At 45.3% G+C, this 20617-nt stretch overlaps 1 protein-coding gene across 1 annotated transcript in view; it reads right to left on the reverse strand.

Annotated features, from left to right (window-relative positions):
• Positions 1 to 1507: 1507 nt before the first annotated feature.
• RasGAP1 (Ras GTPase activating protein 1) overlaps positions 1508 to 20617 on the reverse strand; it is a 47067-nt gene continuing 27957 nt past the window's right edge. The window contains exons 17-20 of the mRNA XM_084594735.1: positions 16836 to 16996; positions 11938 to 12089; positions 7630 to 7822; positions 1508 to 5590 (exon numbers count right to left, since the gene is read on the reverse strand). Coding sequence (XP_084450861.1) covers positions 5380 to 5590; positions 7630 to 7822; positions 11938 to 12089; positions 16836 to 16996 — 717 coding nt within the window. The 3' untranslated portion in view covers positions 1508 to 5379. The remainder of the gene's footprint in view (positions 5591 to 7629; positions 7823 to 11937; positions 12090 to 16835; positions 16997 to 20617) is intronic.

Below are 20617 nucleotides of genomic sequence, written 5' to 3' on the forward strand. Positions count from 1 at the left end.
CGCGTCTTTCTCTCTTTTTCTTCTCTATTTTCTCATTCTTTCCGCACGAGGCAGCGGAGGTATAGCGCTCTAGAATAGCGGAGGTGGTGTTGTTATCCAAATAACTTATGGCACATTGGGTAGCAATTTTTTTTTTTTTTGAAGTATACTTGCATAAGAAAAAAAATTGAGGGGTAGAGGAAAGGAAATAAAGCGGAGGTGGCTCAGCTACAGAGCCAGTAGCAGGCCCGTGCATTTTCTTTTCCTTCTTCCTACAGCCACAACAGCAGCTACAGAGCCACTAGCAGGCCCATGCATTTTCTTTTCCTTCTTATAGCCACAACACAGCACACAGACGCCTCTTCCTTGTTAATTGGTTTATAAGAAAGGAAAGGCACAGTATCCGGCAAGGTTACTTGAATATGAAAACCCTGCCTAGTGTAGACAAAATGAAAAAAAAAAAAAAAATGATAAGGGGATTTCATTTTCTTCTAGTGAAATGCTGATTGTAACCTTCAGCATCAATCCTACTTACAGAGGAAACGAATGTTATTGGAAGCCAGCTGTGCAAGTGCACTAGTGATTGAGCAGACAGTGGTAGGGAATGAGGCTGATTGACACACATTGTTACGGGGCGGCAAGCCGATGAAGAAAGGAGACAGAACATGTCTGATGGCTGGAAAGTTCGATACGGAGTTCTGAAGGCCTACGGTTTACCAAGCAAGCTCTAAATTGGTGAATTTCATCACCATCAGCCGGACTATACCCACTGCAGGGCGAAGACCTCTCCCATATTTCTCCAATTAACCCGGTTCTGTGCTAGCTGCATCTACTTGACCCCTGCGAACTTCTTATCCTCATCCGCCCATCTAATTTGCTGCCGCCCCCTGCTACGCTTTCCTTTCCTTTGTAAATTAACGAGTGAATTCATTCAAGCTTGTAATAAAAATGTGTGAAGGTTTGAAAGGTTGCTAGCAGCTTGAAACACGGGGCCTCAGATGAAAATTTCAAAAGAACCGATTCATCTCTTATTAACTGGGCCATCCACAAAAAATTGTTTCAAAACTCAATATGCCTGTATAGGCATTTTCATCTAACTATAATGCCCGATGGTGGATGTGTTTATTCACTCATCTTCAGCTGTTCACGAGCAAAGTGTTTCAGCAGGCAATCAATACTGTAATTGCGGCTATTTGGTTTTCCATCATCAGGTAGGCGCGCTAAACTTTAACTCAGGTCAATTCACTAAAACAAGACAAGTATGGTACATGCGTGATTCGTTTTTGTACTTCTCTCCTTACATGCACACATACAAAGAAAACATGTACAAACACGTGTCATATACAACTTTATAAGTGCAATTCATCAAACCGTAACCCATGAAGCACCGCTCTCCATCACGCTGCCTGTTAATAACTGGATCTCTGCGCGTCAGCACTATCGATGTACCAGTCTTGTCTTGTTTTAGTGAATCGTCTTGAGTTAAGTTTAGCGCACCTGAAAACTGGCATGTGTACAAGCACAGAAGACATTGTCATTCTGTTCATAAAGCACTTTAACATAATGAAAACAAGAAAATTAGTAGAATGACACTCGTTAAATGGTTGCATAAAATTCATCTTTACTCAGCACTATATGAACGATGGGAACGTACACACAACAAGAAGTAGAAAGGCACTCCCACGGCTTTGTTCTTGGTTGGAGTAAATATGTTTAGTTCTCAATAAATAGTGTCCACGCAACCAGACTCACTTGTGACCGTAAGAGCTACGTCTGGCACCACCACAAAGTCCAAGTGGAAGAAACTTTGGACAGCACACTTACGTGAGCTCTTCAACAGCTAAAATGTGGAGTAGGTGACAGACTTAGGGTTACTCGAGTTATGTAAATGATACACCCCTCTTTGAGAGGAAGAAAAAAAAAATGCTCGAAAACCCTTCTGCATAGATGCTTCTCGCCTTGCAAAGAGCTCAGCCTAGATGCTCTCTCGTTTAGTCACACACACAGGCGTACAATTTAAGCATTCGACGCAAGCGAACCACCATTGCATTTCCCAGTCTTGACCATCAAGGGTTTTTTTTTTTTTTTTTTCTTTTTTTCCTCAGCCAAGTCACAAGACTGTCGTGAAAGAAAATTTTGTCTGCCCCTGGAGCCTTCTAGGACCCACTGATGTACACAACTTTCATGAGCGGTATACATATATGCAAGGCACTGAGGCAGTAAGGTGGCTGCCAGCTGTTAGTATATACTGTATACTGTTACAGACTGCAATCTACTACAAACCTTGCTCCATGTGTTAAACAAAAATAAAACAACAGCAACTGTTGAAAGCGCATGGCTGTCAAGCAATAACGCTGCCCCATTCCAAAGTAGAACATCACTGTAAAACGTGTCTCACCGCAACCATCACCATTTCCATACCAACACCTTCCCTACAAGTACTGGTGTTTCCATATGCTTTCACATACACAACTATGGTACACTGCCCAATGGCACAGGGCTTCAGCTTGTGGAGTGCACACACAGCGCATGTCCCAATTTGTACAAAAAGCATGAAAAAAAGAAAAAAAAAAAAAAAAAAACATTTGTACACGTACACACCTTGAAGAGGACTTCGTGCACCCACTAAACACTGGCATCTAAATAGCAGCAGGAAACAATAAGACAACACACTGAAGCAGTCCTGCTGACAGGCATTTGCACCTTGCACAACAATGCCGCCTGGGAAGTACACGGATCCCCAAAAACCGGGAAAAACTGTCGCTGCTGCCCCAACACATGGCAGTACAAGAGGTTAAAAAGAAAGGACGAGGAGCTGCTTAAACCTAAAACAGTACGTGCATAAAAGGGGAGTGCAAGGGATCTATCTCACAAGTTGCACGAAAAAGAAAAAGAAAGAAAGCACAATTGCAATTATGCATCTGATACAAGTGATGCCTTGTTCAGAGCAGAACTGTGGCAAGGTATAACAATATGCCAGGCAGCTGTTGTTTCTGTCAGTGATAACACACAACTTGAACCTACTCATCTAATGTTACGGTAATGTGAGTGACCTAGACTGTGACAGGCACAAGATGATAGCACAAAGGAACAACCGCAGAGCAGCATCTCTAAACACAGTGCACAGCATTACACAAGCCAAGTAGAGCAGCAGAATCGAAAAAGCACGCATACTCAAAAGTGGTGAGCTAGAAAAATGACTGCCCATGTGCACGGATGATGACGTGATGGCGACCTTAGTGAGTGAACAAGTTGACAAAATTGGGAGTCTGCATCCCCTCCTTTCATCTGAAGCAAATGAGATGTGCAATCCCACATCTGTCATGGGAAAGTATACAGGGCGCCTTAGTTCAGTCACATGTTTTTCTCGTAAAAGATACACACTGCTGAAGGCTAGGTTCACACCACAGTGTTGCTTAGCTTGGGGTGCAAAATAAATGCGAGGCATCTTAAAGGATGGCAACAGCCGTGTTCATTGCGCTGCTGACACGTGTTGGTGCTGGTTGTTAAACTGCTTACAAAATGTGCTTTAAAGGTCAATGCAATGTGAACCAAAGTGTCACAACCATATACTAGTTCTACAATTAACAACTGACACTAAACTCAGTTACCTTCCGGTAATCGCCACAGCCAGCAAAACGACGACAAATATGCTTTACTACAATTTTTTTTTTCCTTCAATATAAGATGCAGACTAAGACAAGACACCTTGTATGCATGTAAATTGCAACTTTGTAACACATTATGTATATTTACATGTATATATTTATATATATGTATGTATGTATGTATGTATGCGTGTGTGTATACAATATATTAAAATTACGGAAAGAGTACACAGGGAGAAAAAAAAAGGGACAAAAACAAAATAAAATATCAACAAACTGCTAATTGCCAAGGGTGAAAAGAGTTCCACATCATATGAACGTGTGATGTGAACACTGCAGCAGCTATTTGTCCTCTTGTTTTGTTCCAACTGCAACTGTTTAAAAGCACAGTTATGTTCATTGTAGCTCATCAACACGTTTTGCCAAAAAGACTTGTTCACATATGTTTTTGCACATAATTTGAGAGCAGGAGCAGCATAACGAAGGCACCCTTGAATGATGGGAAAAAGACAATGCAGCCCTTCTTGCGGTAAAACAAAATAGAAGGTAACGGCTCCAGCAGCGTATTAACGGGTGGTGATGACAGCAGTTAAACATTTTCTTCCACTTTTCCCTCACAAAAGCTCATTGGAGCAAGCCTCTCAGAGTGTCAAAGCAGTATTCATGAGAGAAAAATTAAAAATATAAAGATGTGCGAAGTGGATGGACGCTGGCAGACTTGGGAAGATTGTCATTCGAGTTGGTAGATGGCAGTACACAGACAGAATGCTAGACGATGCGGTCACTGGGAAGCTGCACACACGAAATGAGACGGGCAACTTAATTTGCATACGCAATATACAAGCTAGAAGTTCAACCTCCGCTAGGAAATGTAATCCCTTCCACAACAGTATGTACTGTGCACTTAGGAGAACACCGCTTTGCATCGAGCTCTTCCCAACAGTGTCGGAAGTTGCACTGCCATTCTTAAGTACGTCCACAAAAGGAATGCAATGACGCTGAAGCGCTTCTCTATTTAAAAAAAAAAAAGAAGTGTGTCATTAAAAAAATAATAATAATAAAAAAAAAATCGAGAAAGCTTGAGGTCACACTGCTTTCCGCAAAGACTCGCTTAAAGCTTACCACGCCATCAAACTTCACAGTACCAACTACTGCGGCTGCACAACGTTTAGTTTTAGGCTTTCCTTTCCCGTGAATGCTTTGTTTGTTGCACCCACAGCTGGCATGTAAGCGACGCAGCCACGCACTTATATTATTCTCGATGCTCATGTCTGTCAAGAGTGGCAATGTGCGGCCCTTTTCACTTTGGAATGAAATAATTGCGTACTCAATAGGGCCTTTCCTCCTGCACAGATCACCGGCATGGGTTCTTAACATTTATGGTCACTTTTCCTTTCTTCTTTATATATATATATATATATATATATATGTATAACTCAAGTTGCAGCACTCACGGGGCACACATATGTACAGGGCTTCGCAGTGAATGTGGCTGACCGACTAGGAAGCAACGTGGCTCACACTCCTGCCGTAGATGGACGCTGGTGGTGGTTGTTACAGATGCCTATGTGCTTGCGTTCTCTGAAGCCCATGCTAGTAAGAAGCATGCTGGGGACAGCAATCGAAGAAATTGCTGGACATTGGCACATCTACCAAGGCACCACCCCGGGCTGGGCGCAATGACATTTCCGTTCCCTCATAGCAACAGAGAGCGCATGGGAAGGGCAGAGAGGGAGAGAGAGAGACTGTGAAAGTGACCGAGGATGACAGTGAGAGAGAGAAAGAGAAGTGGCTAAGGCACGTCCATGCGGCTGAAGACACTTCCGTTGGCACTGCTGGAGGAGGGCGGAGGCGGTGGCGCTGGCGCAGGAGGAATGTTGAGATCACTGGTGAGGGGGCGCGCCAGCGAAGAGGCGTTTGGCACAGAGGCTGTCCTCTGCTGCTGCTGCTGCTGCTGCCGTGCAAACATGAGCAGGTAGTTGTCATCCCCAATCGGTGCTTGCCTGCACGGGGACCATACACCACATGTAAGAAGTATGCAAACAGCTCCTTTTTTTTTTTACGTTAAGACTTTATGTTTAATGAAAGCAAAGGCTTCTTCACACAAAAGCACTGCAAGAATACTAAAAAAGTGAAGCAAGATGAAGAGATGGGCGAACTGGGCATTAACTACCCTGAGAAAGAAGTGCAAACCACAGTGGTGGAACTGGCAACTGGCTTCTTGTAGCAGCTTTTGTAGCAGAAGGAATCAGTTTGTGGCAAGAAAAATGGCCATTTTCTGTAGCGAATATTTGAGCGTTTGTAGCAAAATTTCAAATCTGGAGAAGCTTAAATAAAGAAGGCTTGCTTTATTTCGGGAACCCAATTGCTTAGATGTTTATAATGACCATAGCCATGTAAAAACAAGCTTCAAGCTCAAATGCAGTCTAAAGTGCTGTTAAAAAGCCCCAAATTAAGCAAACAGGAGATTTTGCTGAAAACAAAGCCGTTTTTATACATGCGACGCCACGAAAATAGCAGGGATTCTTGGAGTTCCCTATGACCCAGGCGGGGCAGTTGTCGCTGCCGTCCATGTTGGCACGCAAGAAAACGGTCAAGCGCAATTTACTTGCCGCTCTTACAGGGATCGCTTTTGTCAGCACGCGTCTTTAATGTTAGCACCTACAAAAGCAGCCTAGTCTCGTCCCCCTTGTACAAATCTCAGTCCGCGTGTGCTCCTCGGATGCAGTGCAGTGTTTCCTCAGTGCACTTTTGCCTAACGTCGACACTGAGCGATCCTGCTTCGCCCACAACTGCCTTGTAGACGATTCCATGTCTCTCCTTGAACCGTTGAATCCAGCCACCACTAGGTTGAAAATCGGTGTTGCGCAGGAGGTATGTGAAGTCCTTCTCCACTAAAATTGGGTCACTAATTGGCAGGTTCGCTGCACGGGCGTTCAAGATCACTGATAGAGTGCCTGTTGCACATCCCTGTATGCCTTGAGTCGAATCCTTTTTCAGGCCGTCGTCCATTGCATGGGGAACACTGGCATCGGTTTCGTTCTCAATCTTGAGCGCGTTGCAGATGATTGTCGATACTATCGGTTGCGTCAGGCCGTACTCGCGCACCAAGTTACACACTTTTAGGCCGTTCTCGTGGTCATGTACAATGTCCCACTTAACCTTTAGCGGTATAGCCATTCGCTTCCTCTTTGCACCGGTTGTGTCGCACTTCCTGAAGGAGGATCCTCCATTGCTGTTCATGGAAAATCCAGGGCCAGCAAGATCATAGCAACTATGATGGCACATTATATGAAAACCACACTAGCAAGACACGTGCACGAACGCTGCTGCACGCCTGCCACGAAACATCTGCAACCATAAGCGGGGGCCTGGACAAAGCAAATTGGGGACGATAGTGCAGTGCACCACGGTCAGCGCACTCTCAGTATGGACTGCGCACTCTCAGGACACGAGTTCCCTAGGTTACGGTCAGTCTCGAGGGGGAGCGCTCAATGCTCTCTCAGAACGGCTGTGCCTAGCAGCGCCTTATGCGTTCCCTCCTCCTCCACATAAGGAAGCGCTCCGTTCTCTCTCACGTCTCCACGGCATGCAAGCTTCCCCGGCGCACCCGACACCGCATTAGCACAACGCACTGTGTCCCCATTTCTTTTCTTTTTACTGTCGCTGCATCGGCGTTGTCGGCATCTCCGCGTACGAGTGCACTTTTGTGGTCGCCGAATTTCCGCATTTTTTTTTTTTTACTTTCAGTGACCATAATTTATTGTTATGACCGATAAAATAATATGACACCATTGTAATAAGCGGTTTATTTTACTACAGAACACCTGGCAAACCTGACAGTGCAGTGATTCTCTATTGTTATATTCGATATATTGTCAAAACCGGTATTGTTATAAGTAGGTTTGACTGTATGCAGATAAAAAAATGAAATAACCACCCCAGTGCCTTTGTGGCTTAACTCTCCTAGTTCTCAATACACACACAGTACACTGACTGCACTAGGCTAATGGCTGTACTTGTTGCAAGGGGCAGAACTCACTTGGAGCCATACTGTGTCTGGCGGTACAGGTGATGCCGATGGCGCTCGTGCTTCAGCTCCATGGTCTCCACAAATGTCTTGATGGAGGACAATGTGCTCAGCAGGCTGGCCGGATCTTCCAGCACGAACCCAGATGGCAGCCTGAACTCAACGCCTTGCACGGTGGGGCCCTGCAGCTGCTGCCGGCATGTCTCTGCAGGGGGCAGCAAGACACATATCTCGTTTGTCAAACATGCTACACTGCATTAGTGCATGTCGCATCCTGTCTCTCGGTCATGTAGAGTGCAAAGCAGTAGTGCTATTAATGCTGCTTTTAACTATCATATACGGTCGAATCTCGATGTAACGAAACACACAATGTAACGAATTTTTTTCATTTCCCAATCTCTGCTCTATTGAAAGCCACATATTACTTTTCACAATTTAACGAATCCCTCACACATGACAGGCATACACCAGGAGCCACTTTGACAATCAGATGGGAACTAAAACTTTAGCCAAGGCGGACCGCATTTTGTATTTGCCCCTTTTTACGCAGCAATTTTGTCGGCAGTCTATAATGTGCGGGCAATACAAAATGATGATAGGAACATACCGCTGCACCATCTGTTGTACGCATACAAAATCTGGGGTGCAGAAGTTTCAGGATGTGTGATTGCGTCATGCCATGACGTCACCGGCCAGTTGGAACGGGAAAGCGCTAACCGGAAATACTGCATTTACTTGCGTAGTGAACCCACCTTTTTCTTTTCCAGATAAATTTGACGCCAGTCAAGAAAAAAAAACCACACGGGAAAAGATTTTTTTTTTTTTTTTTTTTTTTTTTTTGCGAGAGTCTGTCAATCACCAACAAAAGCAAGCGGTAAGCCACAATCATGACACTGGCTTCTAACATCGTTCATTTCAAAAAGAGTTCGCTGATATCACAAGTTTCAATGATAGTTTGGCAAGGGATGGCACCCATCCCAACTGCATGGTAATAAAGCAAATATACTGAAAACCAGACTTATGTAGCCAGATGAGCAAGCCACCGCCAGCACTACTGTCAAGGCCGGTGGCACTCTGCCAAGTTACGCCCCCCCACCTATCCTAATGTCAAAATATAAACACACAGTGATGTTATCGCGGCGCTGCCAAGAAATGCGCTGTCAACTGCTATAGTGCGAAACGGAGCGGTACACTTATGACTAATGCTTTTTCTTTAAATTCTTTGTGGCAGAAGTGGGAAGTGGGTTTATTATGCGAGTGAATAGTTAAGTGTACGTGAGGCTTGAGCAAAAGATTGCCACGCCTGAGGTAGCTACACCAGCGTGGGCAATGTGAACATACGACAGCGTTCCCTAGATGAGCTGATCTAGAAACTAGTCCATTTGCAAACATTGGATAATGATGATATGAGTGGCAACATCTGGCGGCAGCTTTGAGTACTAGGTGCTGTGCTCATCCTTTTCTATGCGCACACAGAGACAAATGATGCGTTTGTCTGTTTGCTATCACTAGTTATGCTCCTGATATAAAGAACTACATTTGGTGCCCTTGCTGGTGCTATTACAGTCGAAGCTCGCTAAAAGGAACGCAGATACAGCGAATTATCGGATAAAACAAACTATGATCAGACTGGTTGGTTTATGCTTTATTTCCATGGAGTTCTTTATGACAAAACAAAAAATTAAAACTTTGATGCTTGATCGGTTATAATGAAGCAGTTTTTTTTTTTTTTTTTGCATTCGAACAGCAGAAAAATAGAGCCGGAAAATCAAGTCAAATCTCGTTACTACAAACACCACATTAATGAATTTTCAAATTAACAAATTTTATAAGAATCCCCAGCAGATTTACTGTTTTCAATGTAAAACTATATCAGAATTACGAATTTCAACATAGCGTATATTTCAGAATAATGCACATATTTTATTTTTTCTTCTATAATGTAGGAACATTAGTATTACGAATTCGGCCAAAATTGACAGTGCCACAGCTCGCAACTCTCACGTGAAACAGAAACCACTGTTTCTGTGCATTTGGTCCGTGGGCCATAGCTATCATCATCAGCATATCCAGCGCCAGCTCCTAGCACTACCACATAGCTGTGGTTTAATATGCACTAGCCAGAAGGCCTAGCCGTTTGTCTTTTTTCTTCCTGCGTTGTGTGTTGTTTGTGCCATTCGCACATGGGGGAAGTTTTTTGTTTGTTGTTTTTTATCGCGGATTATCTTATTGCGAAGTTTGTGTGAGATCTGACGATAATTGCAGCCAGGAAAGGTACCAAGATAGGAAAGCAGCTTTCACTGCAAGAAATCGACCCAGGGGAAAACTGAATCGGCCTCTCCAGACAGCTAGCATTGCCCCATCAACCGCCGCTATCTTTTTGAAAGACCGAGAAAAGATTTTCAAACTTCAGGGAACACTGAAGATGAGGTCATATCAAACTCTGATGTTATTTTGCACATGGACAAAGTCTGTACTTTCAGTGCTCGGTGCAATCAGACACTCGATGAGGTGTTGTGCAAAGTGGAAGGTGATGTGCTGTAGTGGTAGTGCGTGGGCGTGTTTGCTGCATGCGGCACAAGAAAACTGATTTCCTCAAATAATACTTCTGTCACATGGGCAAGTCCCAACTCCCTCGAACTTCTTTTCTATAAAGGACCACGGAAGCAGTTCAGCCCCGAGGGAGTTGTCGCTGCGTCACACAGCTAAAAAACGAGCTTTTCAGAGACGTCGTCAGGGTCCCATTAGGCACTGTTTTGTTTTGTGTATGCATACAAAATAATCAAGTTAAAAACGTGTAAAATAAGGCACGGCCGGTGCCCAGAGGACAACGTAAGCCCCGTCCGAAGCGCGCGCGCGCGAGCGCGTTCTACTGCAGGCCCCAAATAAACGTTTTAACAATCCAATCTAACTGCTTTCTTTTCAACAGTTTGAATTAAATTTATTATATAAATGTATTCTTCAGTCATGTGAAAGGAATGAGCTGTCGTGTCCGTTCTACTAGCCACAATGTGCATGCCATATTCTACCATGCATGCTTGGATATTTACGAGTTTAATTTTTTCATGCTTTGGTTTGTGCTACAGTATTAAAATGAGTTACAAACGCAAAATTAATGCATATGTGCTTTTTTGTTTACCTGTACTGAAGCCCACGGGGAACCAGAGTACTCCCTTGACCTGCTCATGGGTGATGATTGGAACTCCTTACGCTAGGAACTTCCTTAAACTTCCTTTCCTAAAGGACTGCTGTGTGACACGACACATATCTCCATTGAGATAAAGATTGCCTTGGATGAAGGGAGTTAAAAGGAGTTCAGCTGTGCCAGTGTGACAGCAGTATAAATCAGCTTTGAAGTTAGTGCAACAGTTTCGTTTGAGGTTTTGCTTGTCTACACGTGCGCCTACTGCCAAGGTACAACATTCTCATACCTGGGTCTGACCATTGGCTTATAGTTGCAGATTTTTCATTACGATATTTTAAAATAATGAATGCTATTTTGCAGTCCTGCGGGATTCATTATATCATTATACCAACGGCCCATAGCCTACGGGAGTGTACAAATGAATAAAGGATATAATGAACAAATCTTTGCGCCCTGTACTACTTCGTTACAAGGTTTGACTGTATTGCTGGAGTTGCTTATTTCCTAAATTGGCGATTTACTGCTAACAGTGTTCCACGAACCTGTCTTTATTTGGACAGCGAAAACATGGGAACCTCGACACAACGACAATCGTGATCAAACAAAATTTTCGGCTGCAAGCAGGACTTTGCTATGTCGAGGGTCAACTGTACATGTATTCGAAAAATCGGCTCGAGAAATATAAGACAGCAGCACTGACCGTGTCACTACTTTATAGTGAATTCTAACAGGAGGTATACGGCATGCCTAATGTTAATGCACAGGAACTCGAGTGAGTTACAAATGCACTGGAAATTTTGAAGCGTAGTACCGGCATGATAAATCGCATTGAATTCCTTATGCCCAGGTCAATACAGCTGCTTTATAATAATAATAATAATAATAATAATAATAATAATAATAATAATAATAATAATAATAATAATAATAATAATAAAAAAAGCACGGCATAAGAAAAAATGTGGAAAGATGCCCGCGAATAAACTTGAGCTCTTGACAGTTTGACAATGAGACTTTGCTGCGCTTATTTAAGCATATTCCTGGCACGCCCAGCTGCCGGAGCAAAAAGGGTCTCAGACACTAACAGTTCGAATCGCGTTTTACCTGAACTTAGTTTCAACACCTACCGCAACACAATAATGCATTCAAGTACTCCTGTGGCCACAAATGCTCACCGATGAGTCGCTCAATTATGGGCATCTGGTTAAAGAAGATGGAGTGGACACGTTGCATCTCCCGGTCCGTGTCTATGGTCACCTTGATGTCAGCCAGGTTGTACGACGTTACGGGGGAGCAGCCGGGTGCCGTTTCACTCTCTTCTTTGCAACTGCAGGTAAAGTTGAGACAGACAGTGGAATAAGAGAATGCAGAGGCACAGCATATTTCAATGCGTGAGCATTAGACTTCCAGTCAAGCCGAAACCCCACCACCAGGGACCAAATTCCCTGACTGGTTGAGACAGTGACGGTATCACAGAGGTCGAACAACCATGAAAGACCAATCACAAGGCGGCACCCATGGCAGTCAAACTCAAAAATGGCTTTTGACGAGGGGTGGGGGGAAGGGGAGAGAGAGAGAGAGACACCACTGATAGGCGATTTGGTGGCGTGCCGACGAATTCAGCAATGCAACCGGTGCGCACAAAGGGAATGCAACCGAAAACTCTAGGACGGTTGCCTTCCCTCTTAATAAGCCTGAAATAACATTGTTTTACACCACTTTATGAGTAAAGGACAAAGAATAGTTAAACAACTCCCTGGCACATGTAAGCAGCAGTGCAACATAAATGCAGTGGCTTGCTGCCCTGACTATGGGGATACCTATGCACCTGGACAAAACAATGCATAGAGGGGAACTGCAATGGCGATGCAAGAGGGGAACTTCACTATCTGGTGTGGCGTAATGCAGTCACAAATGCCTTGGGTAGACCTTGAGCCAGATTTGTTGCTGGCAGCAGCCGATGGACCGATGTTGACTTCCCCCTTGTACCTACCAATAGTAGCAACATGGCTGGCAGGTGTCATGACAGCGCCTCCTTTATAACAATCAAGAACTGGGAAAAGATCGAGAAGAGACAATATAAAGTAGGCTCAAACTGCGCATGTACAGAAATGTGCCTCTCAAATTCTTTACATTTACGGCATAATGCATAACTAAATTGCATTACCGAGTATCGCAATTGTCAGACAATTTTTTTTTTAAATATGAATGTAGTCGCAATTAAGCGCACCCAATCGATGGCTTTTTTGCACACCACTGCCAAAATGCAGCAGCATAGCACTTTAGGAAAAGAATTTGGGGGACACTTAAGCTGTACCTCTAAGTGTATGATGTGACAGTGTTAAGGATCCCGTCTGCTGGCTCTCCTCGTGGATCCTTGTTCATATACACGCATGTTTGCTAGACAATGAGTAATACTTGTGCCTCTCTCACCTCACAAATACACATCAGCATAGATATAAGCTGCCACAGTATGTGTAACACCACACGTCACAGGCACAGTAGAACACCGCTGTTGCATTTTCCCGGCTGCTACGTTTTTGTGAGAGAGTCTCAGCATGTTTCCCATAGGGTTCCATGCATTAAAAACCCCACTGTTACGTCCTAACGTGGGCACGTTCCCGCATGATATGTCGAAACACATGGTACCCCAAGCCAGCCATGTTTGCTATCAAGGCGCCTCGACTTGGACTAGCTTGGCATGTCTAGTTCAGACAGGCTGTGCCGTCATCAGCAGCAGCAGTGGTTGCACTTTTCTGTTTTCTTTACCTATCCTCATTTCTTTGTGCGGTTAGTGCTAGTGCGGCTGACTGTCTTGGCACATACTGCTACATTGTTTTGCCGCTTCGCTTAGGATCTTTTCCTGCTGTGCGCACGCACGTCCAGCGTGCTCAGTTGCCCACCTGGCGCCATACCATCTGTTCTAAGCCGCAACATGAACTGCTGTGGTCTGCCTTGTTCCGTCGCCAGTCCTCTCTAGTGTACGCACCGCACGTGTGAGGGAACTAGTTTGTCTCAGCGTCGCGTTGTAGTGTAATGGCCTCAAGTAAGTGCAAAGCACTTTGCTGGAGGAGAAGCTGAACATTCTCCGCACTCTGGGTGCACATCAGGAGGTATGTTTGCGACAATCGCGTGAGCCACACGACACAAGTCGTGGAGAAGCGAGTCATGCTCGCTGGGCGTGAGAAAATGCGGCAGACAACGCTGCACAATTTCTTCACGCGCTAGGGCGTGAGAAAATGCGGCAGACAACGCTGCACAATTTCTTCACGCGCTAGGATTTTAACAAATGTTTGTTCAGTTACCTACTAATGTCCTTTCCCAATTTGTCCTACTCCCCAGTTCTTACTTTTTATTTTTTTGCTGCGAAAACAACACTCTGACAGCCAAAACGAGACCTCGGGTGGCCGCAGCTAAGCCGTGAAGAGGAGCTACGGTGACCTTGAGTCGCCGCCGCACCTAGCAGATGGCGAGCGTTGCCTAGCAATGCTACAGCGCACCTCGCTCCACCCGTCGCCGTTGCCATGAACGCAATAAAAGGCGCTAGCTCCTCCCTCTCGCCGGCACTTGCTCCGGGGGAGGAGGTGATGCCTAGGGGTATAACCCGGTGCGCTTTGGCTCGGCTGAACAGTCTCGCTATGGATAAAGCTAAGGAGAGAGTGAGAAGACAGACTGAGGCAAGCAAGAAGCAACGTGCTGAAGAAACAAAGAAAGAGCGTGCCACACGATGTCAACAACGGCGTGAGAGGCCAACGTCCAAACTGCGCTGGCAGTTCTCACCGCCGGAATGCCTAGTCGAAGTGAAAAGAAATTAGTTCTCATGACGGGGGACTTTAACAAAGACAAGAACTCTGCCTTTGTCCAAGCTGTAGAAGAACGGTTTTTAACAGAGTTGAGTCAACCTCAACCTCGGACCCCCACATAGCAGGGAAGTAGTTTGGCCTTGTTCTTCACAGATCATTGGCGGATTCAAAGTACAGCATCAACAAAGTGGAAACCAAGTCACACTACTTTAGAGACCATAAAAGTGTCTTCATTGGGATTAATAAAAAAGCCTGACTAGGCCATACTTCGTCTTTGCCTCCATAGATAACACAGCACAACCAAACTAAATAGTAAAGCCAACCGTAGCACAACCATAGCTCAGAGACAAGCTATTGCCAAGCTGTGTCGCTTTCACATTCCTTAAAGGAGTATAGACATCAATTTTTGAAGCGTCGGAAGGAATATGATTGCTTTCCTGGTTAGAGGCTCCCCAAGCAATCCCTACCTTGCACGTTGCTGTGAAGATATTTTAATTTGACTTTAAAAACAAGCCAGGCAAGTACTCAGTTTTTCAAAACCTATCGGCAGCGACATGTACATAGATAAACAACATGACGTCATTAAACAACTGTGATGTGGAGTCGGCAAAGCAAAGAGCAGTGACGACATATGGCTGGGGACTGAACAGCAGTGGCACCGCCGCCGGTACTGGCCGTGCCCTGAGAGGGTACTACACTTCTTCTCGCTTTACTTGATGGCTTCTTCGTTGGTGCATGTTACAATTACCTCATCGGTGTACGTATGGAGACTGCCTGCTATACTCGAGCCCCAACAGCATGCCTGCACAAGTGCAGGGCTTTTGGCAATGATGCCTCTTGATGGCGCGCCGGGAACGAACTACGCCGCTCCCCGCCTACTCTAGACGTCGCTAGCCCTAGCTGGTTTCACATCAAAGCGCCAGCGAATGGCGCATCGAAATGGGCTAACGCTGTAATAAAAGTCGGACTAGCGCCGCTTTACTGGCCAGTCCATCTCGTAAAACATTTTCTTGCTTTGCACGACGCCTTCATCAGCGGAGCTAGCAGACGTCAGGTGCATCGCACCGGGCAGCAGCTGCAGGAAAAAAATGTTCGCTTGTATCACTGTAATTACTTCTAACAGGACCTCAATATTGGCCAAACAATCCTCGCAATTTAATCATGACTGATAGTCCTTTGTACAAATAGTTATGCAAGCGAATGAACAGCGATCCGCGATAGCTAGATTACCGATAGCGGATGCTAGGAGGCCGCTATGACTCGGGAGCCGATCGCGACGGCCCCGCCTTTACTATGACCTCTGATATCACCCCCGCGCGGAGGTGATCTGAGACCATGCCTATATGCACCCAGATTGCCTTGACTGCGTCAGATAGCGTCACATGCTTGGACGGCGGAACGCAGGCCCGCCGCGCCGGGACCAATCAGCGCGTGAACAAGTGTCAGCACGGGAGCCACCGGGAGAGCTTACGGGTTACAGTGGCTGATCGCATCATTGCTAAAACATTTATTTAGAATGCCAGCTTGGCTCACAGCGCTGGCCAACCAGACTGATAAAGCAGCATCTTCACGGTAATCAGTTTCTTTGTTCAACATTCCTACCTCTTTGTTCAACATTCCTACCAGTTGACGTTTCCTGCGCCGCTGCGCGTCAACCCACCAAGCTTTCGTTGCTGCTGCTGATTCCTGCTTCATCGCTTGAGTCGCAGGCGAGCGGGTCGGGATAAAAGTGCCCGGCAATGTCAGTAACGTCCGCACTATCGGGCGAATCAACGTCGCAGTACTAATTATGCTACGTTGAAGCGCTGCTAAACGACAATATTTTCATGCACGAGCGACCACAAGTAGATGAAATATGCGACCCAAATGCGTCATCAGATTTTGCGTTTACGCGATCACCAACCTTGCCAGTAGGAGGCGCTCGTGTGGCGTTCTCGTAACTTTGACGTCATTGCGCGCTCGTGCCCGGAGAGATAGAAACCGAAACTGGCCCTGATAAATGCACTGATAATAAATTAATTGAGCTGTGCTGGGACTTTTTGGGTCGCAGTCCCCGTTTTGGACCACTGTGGTTCGATTAAAGTGAAAATACCGCCACAGAAAATGTATGTGTCCATACTCCTTTAAGGTTAACCAAAGCTAAACCACTGGCAACATTTTTTTTTTTTTTTAACGGCACTGCGAAAAACGTTATTAGCGGAGTTCTACTGCATAAAGCCCCTGCACCGTGCGCACTAGAGCAATTTCCAACAACTGGTCCGAGTACTGACCAGAGCCAGTGGCCCTTGAGAAAAGCAGCCGGGTGGTAGGTGTGTATACGGCACAGGTTGAAGTGGCAAATGCGTGTGAGAATGGTGCGCCACTCCTTCTCCTCGACACAGTTGTTGGCCTGAATGTAGAGCGCCCGAGACTTCTGGATCACTTGGAACACCTGTAACAACGGAGAAGGAGGAGGAGAGTTGGCATCTTCTGGCACTGCGAGCTCCACACTTACTAGTAACTAGCCGACAGCTTGGTGGTTCGAGACTGCTGCCTACAGCTTGAAGTGATTTATTGAAAAACAAGGGAGAGTCTAAACTTGTCCACATAGGCCAAGAATATAAAGACCTCGACCGGTCCAAGCCGCTTGTTTAATTAACCCACTTCCGCACTGTGCAAAAGTACACATTTCAGAGCACAGGGGCCAGATCTAGTGACGGTTCCGTTCGGGAACTGGCTCCTTTCATCGCTCCTAATTGGTTGCCTGTTGTCACGTCTGGCGTGACCCAAGGCTTCCAGAGGTGGCCCCGCATTTTTCGCCTACATCACGGGGCGTTGCCACCACTCCGAAAGGAACCGTTTTTCCGGCCGGCACAGGAACTTCGACGAGTTGGCTCGCTTCGAGAGGGAACCGCTCTGCACTAGCTGCGATGCCTCATGGCCGTATCCGAGTGACTGCAGCCGCTTGAGTATGGCCGTGGTATCTATTCTTTTCTTTTTTTTTTCTTTGCTTTGCAGTTCTAGCGGCGGAAAAAGTACTCATGAACCAAGAGAATTGCTCGGCAGTTGTTAACAGAAAGTTTCCAACAATAATTCAGTCTGTTATTCATTAGTCTGCATTACTATGTAATTATTAGATTTATTCAGTGCTTAGCACAACTTCGGTACACGTATTTGGTCCCAGAAAAAGCCACATGCTCGTAGCGGACATGTCTAAGATTTAGCGTTATCGCTGATGCCTTTCCCGTCCTCCCCGCGAGGTAGTGCCCGCTGTCTTGCTGACATCAAATTAAAGACATCTTGAAATAGAATGGATTCCGAAAGGAACCTCTGCTGGATGCGGCCCCAGTTGTCCCAAGATGCCATAGCAAGCAGCCCCATTTTCGAGCAAGTACAGTTTGCTAAGGAACTGCAGCTCAATCTACCACATAAGCGGCCAACATATAAACAGCACTGTGACAAAGTGGTTTGCTGACCTCGTTTGGAACGCTGGCATTCAACATGCTTGACAGCAAAGAGAAGAGTGTGTTGTCACTTTACCCCTTTGCAGTCAGATCAGTTCAGTTCAGTTCAGTCGTGTCAGACTCTTCGTGACCCTATGGACCATATCACGCCACGCTTTCCGGTCTCTATCTTCCTAACATCACATAACTTCATCTGCAGCGCCTCGAGGATGCCATCTAACCATCGCGTTCGCTGCCTACCCCTTCTCCGACGACCCTAAACCTTTCCCAACATCAAATCTTTCTCCAGCGACTCCTCTCTTCTCATCATAACTACATGCAATTTCAACAACATTGAGGAAAAGCACTGTCTGTAAAGCGACCCCACTGCAATTTATTTCTTCCGTTCGCCTATGCTTCTAGCTTACTTGAGATGCTTTCAAATAGTGTAGCATTGACTTAGGTGGATAAAACTGTGTGACGATTATTATTATTTTTTTTTTTTTACAGTGAAGAGTCTCACTTCAGCCCCCCCCCCCGCCCCCCCCTTTGTCACAGAAATACACGCTGTTTGCTGCACCAGGGATATTAGTAAATGAGGTGTTTGATGAGGTTACATCAGTGCTGCGCAAGTACCCCTGCCACCTGTATTCATTTGCAATGCAGGAAAGCTACCGCCAGTCATTAGAGCACACACAAGTTGTTAATGGATTGTATTAACAACCCGTGTAAGCGCTTGCTGGTGCTGCGAGGGATTTTCCATGCCCAGGATGTTGCTATATGCAGTTTTCACATGACTATAAAGAAGGACAATGCAGAATGGAAAACAAAATAATGAATACATAATGTCACCATGAAAATATGTTCACAGAAATCCTCCTTACTTGAGGTCATAAATGTGGAGCAACATTGCGGCTGCAGCCACCTCCGCTGCGGCTCACACAATGCAGGTACGAGATTGCACCGAGCAAGGAGAGCACAGTTGCATTGCCGCTGTTAGCGCATGCCAGCTGCAGAGGTGCCTGCATCTTCACAAATGTTCCCACTCCCAATCTATCTGCTATTGTTATCCATAGCCCTAAAAAATGGAATCGCTGCCTCACGTCATCAATGTTAGCTGCCGTCCCTGGCTCCTGATGTCCGATTGCGGTGCCGGAATCAGTGGAGTTGGGCACACAATGCTCTTGCTGTCTTTTTTTTCTATGGTATATTTTTTTCGCTGTTTGAGCCAAAACTGTTGTAGTACTATGACATTCCAAAAGCGAAAGAAAAGAAATGAAGACTACTGTGGCGTTTGCCACGGACATGCACCGATGGCAATTGAGTGCACCACATTGTGCCACCTCGTTACAATCGTAGACACTCCTCTCATGTTACTTTTATGTTTTATCGTCATGAAACTTTCGCACAGTTTTGCCAAATTTCTGGTAACTCAGCACCCCTAGCTAACAGATAGCAGGCATAGGAAGTTCATTATATCATGGTCAACTGCTGCAACACCATCGCTACAGATTTCTCAAATACACGTGCTTTAGCTCCTTCAGGCACGAAAAAAATCTTTGCAATGCAAAAAATATCTGAGGGCCATTTTTGGTTCTCTGTGCTTCAAATGACATGTTTTAGAAAAAAAAAATTTCATTGTCTTTTGCAATGTCCTCCTTCGAAAACAGGGCGCCTCAATACAGAAAAAGTAATGCGTGCTACTAACAGAAAGTGCGATAGTGTCCTTAGCAAGATATCAGGCACAAAAGATGGTTAACGGATTACTGCTTGATTTCTTAATTAAATCAATGACTTCAGAGTATACTTATTGTGAAAAAGGTAAAAGCAACAGCCATGAGTAGGCATGACAAAGATGTAGCACTTTTGGAAGTGAATCCGATACTTCGCAGTGCATCCTTCACGGCGGCAACGCTGTTAATTCTGTATGTTGACATGCTCCGGCCAGTGGTTGTAGCCGTCGTATGGTACAGTATTTGCACAATTGTAACGCACCCCCGATTGTAACGCGCAGTAATATTTAAGGCCCGCAAAACCACAAAAATAACTTGGCGCCGATTCTACCGTGCACACTGAATAACGAAGTCAACAAGTGTCTGAAAGTTGTTAAAACATTTAATCGAACTCAAGAACACAAATTGGAACACACAAACACAACCACGAGATGGGAACATCATAGTCTACTCGCCATCAGAGTCGGAAGACAGCCCTTTTTCACTGTGCACCAACCACAAATGGTCATCATGAGCACATGTCTCCGGGACATCTAATGCACGGGACGCTGGCCGGTTCCCCTCTTTTTCTGCTAACAGGATTATGTTCTGCTTAAACGACGCCTCGTAATGAAAGCGTCGTTGCCTTTCCATTTTGTCACTGTGCTGTGGGTGAATGTACGTATCAAATGCAGCTGGTACACCAGCGAAACGGAACCTTTGCGAAAAATGGCCATCCATGAAAATGGCGATTGAAACGCTGGATCCGTTCATAGATAGATCTGGCTGAAAAAGGCTTACTGATACCGATGCCAATGCGCCTGGCTTCGTTTCAGTTTTTGAAATGTAGGTTTCGGTTTGGAGATTTTTTTTTTTTGCGTTTTGAGTCCGATTGTAATACGCATGTATATTTGAACG

The sequence above is a fragment of the Amblyomma maculatum genome, chromosome 2 (assembly GCF_055883805.1).
Source record: "Amblyomma maculatum isolate TAMU_Amacu chromosome 2, ASM5588380v1, whole genome shotgun sequence".
Taxonomy (NCBI): domain Eukaryota; kingdom Metazoa; phylum Arthropoda; class Arachnida; order Ixodida; family Ixodidae; genus Amblyomma; species Amblyomma maculatum.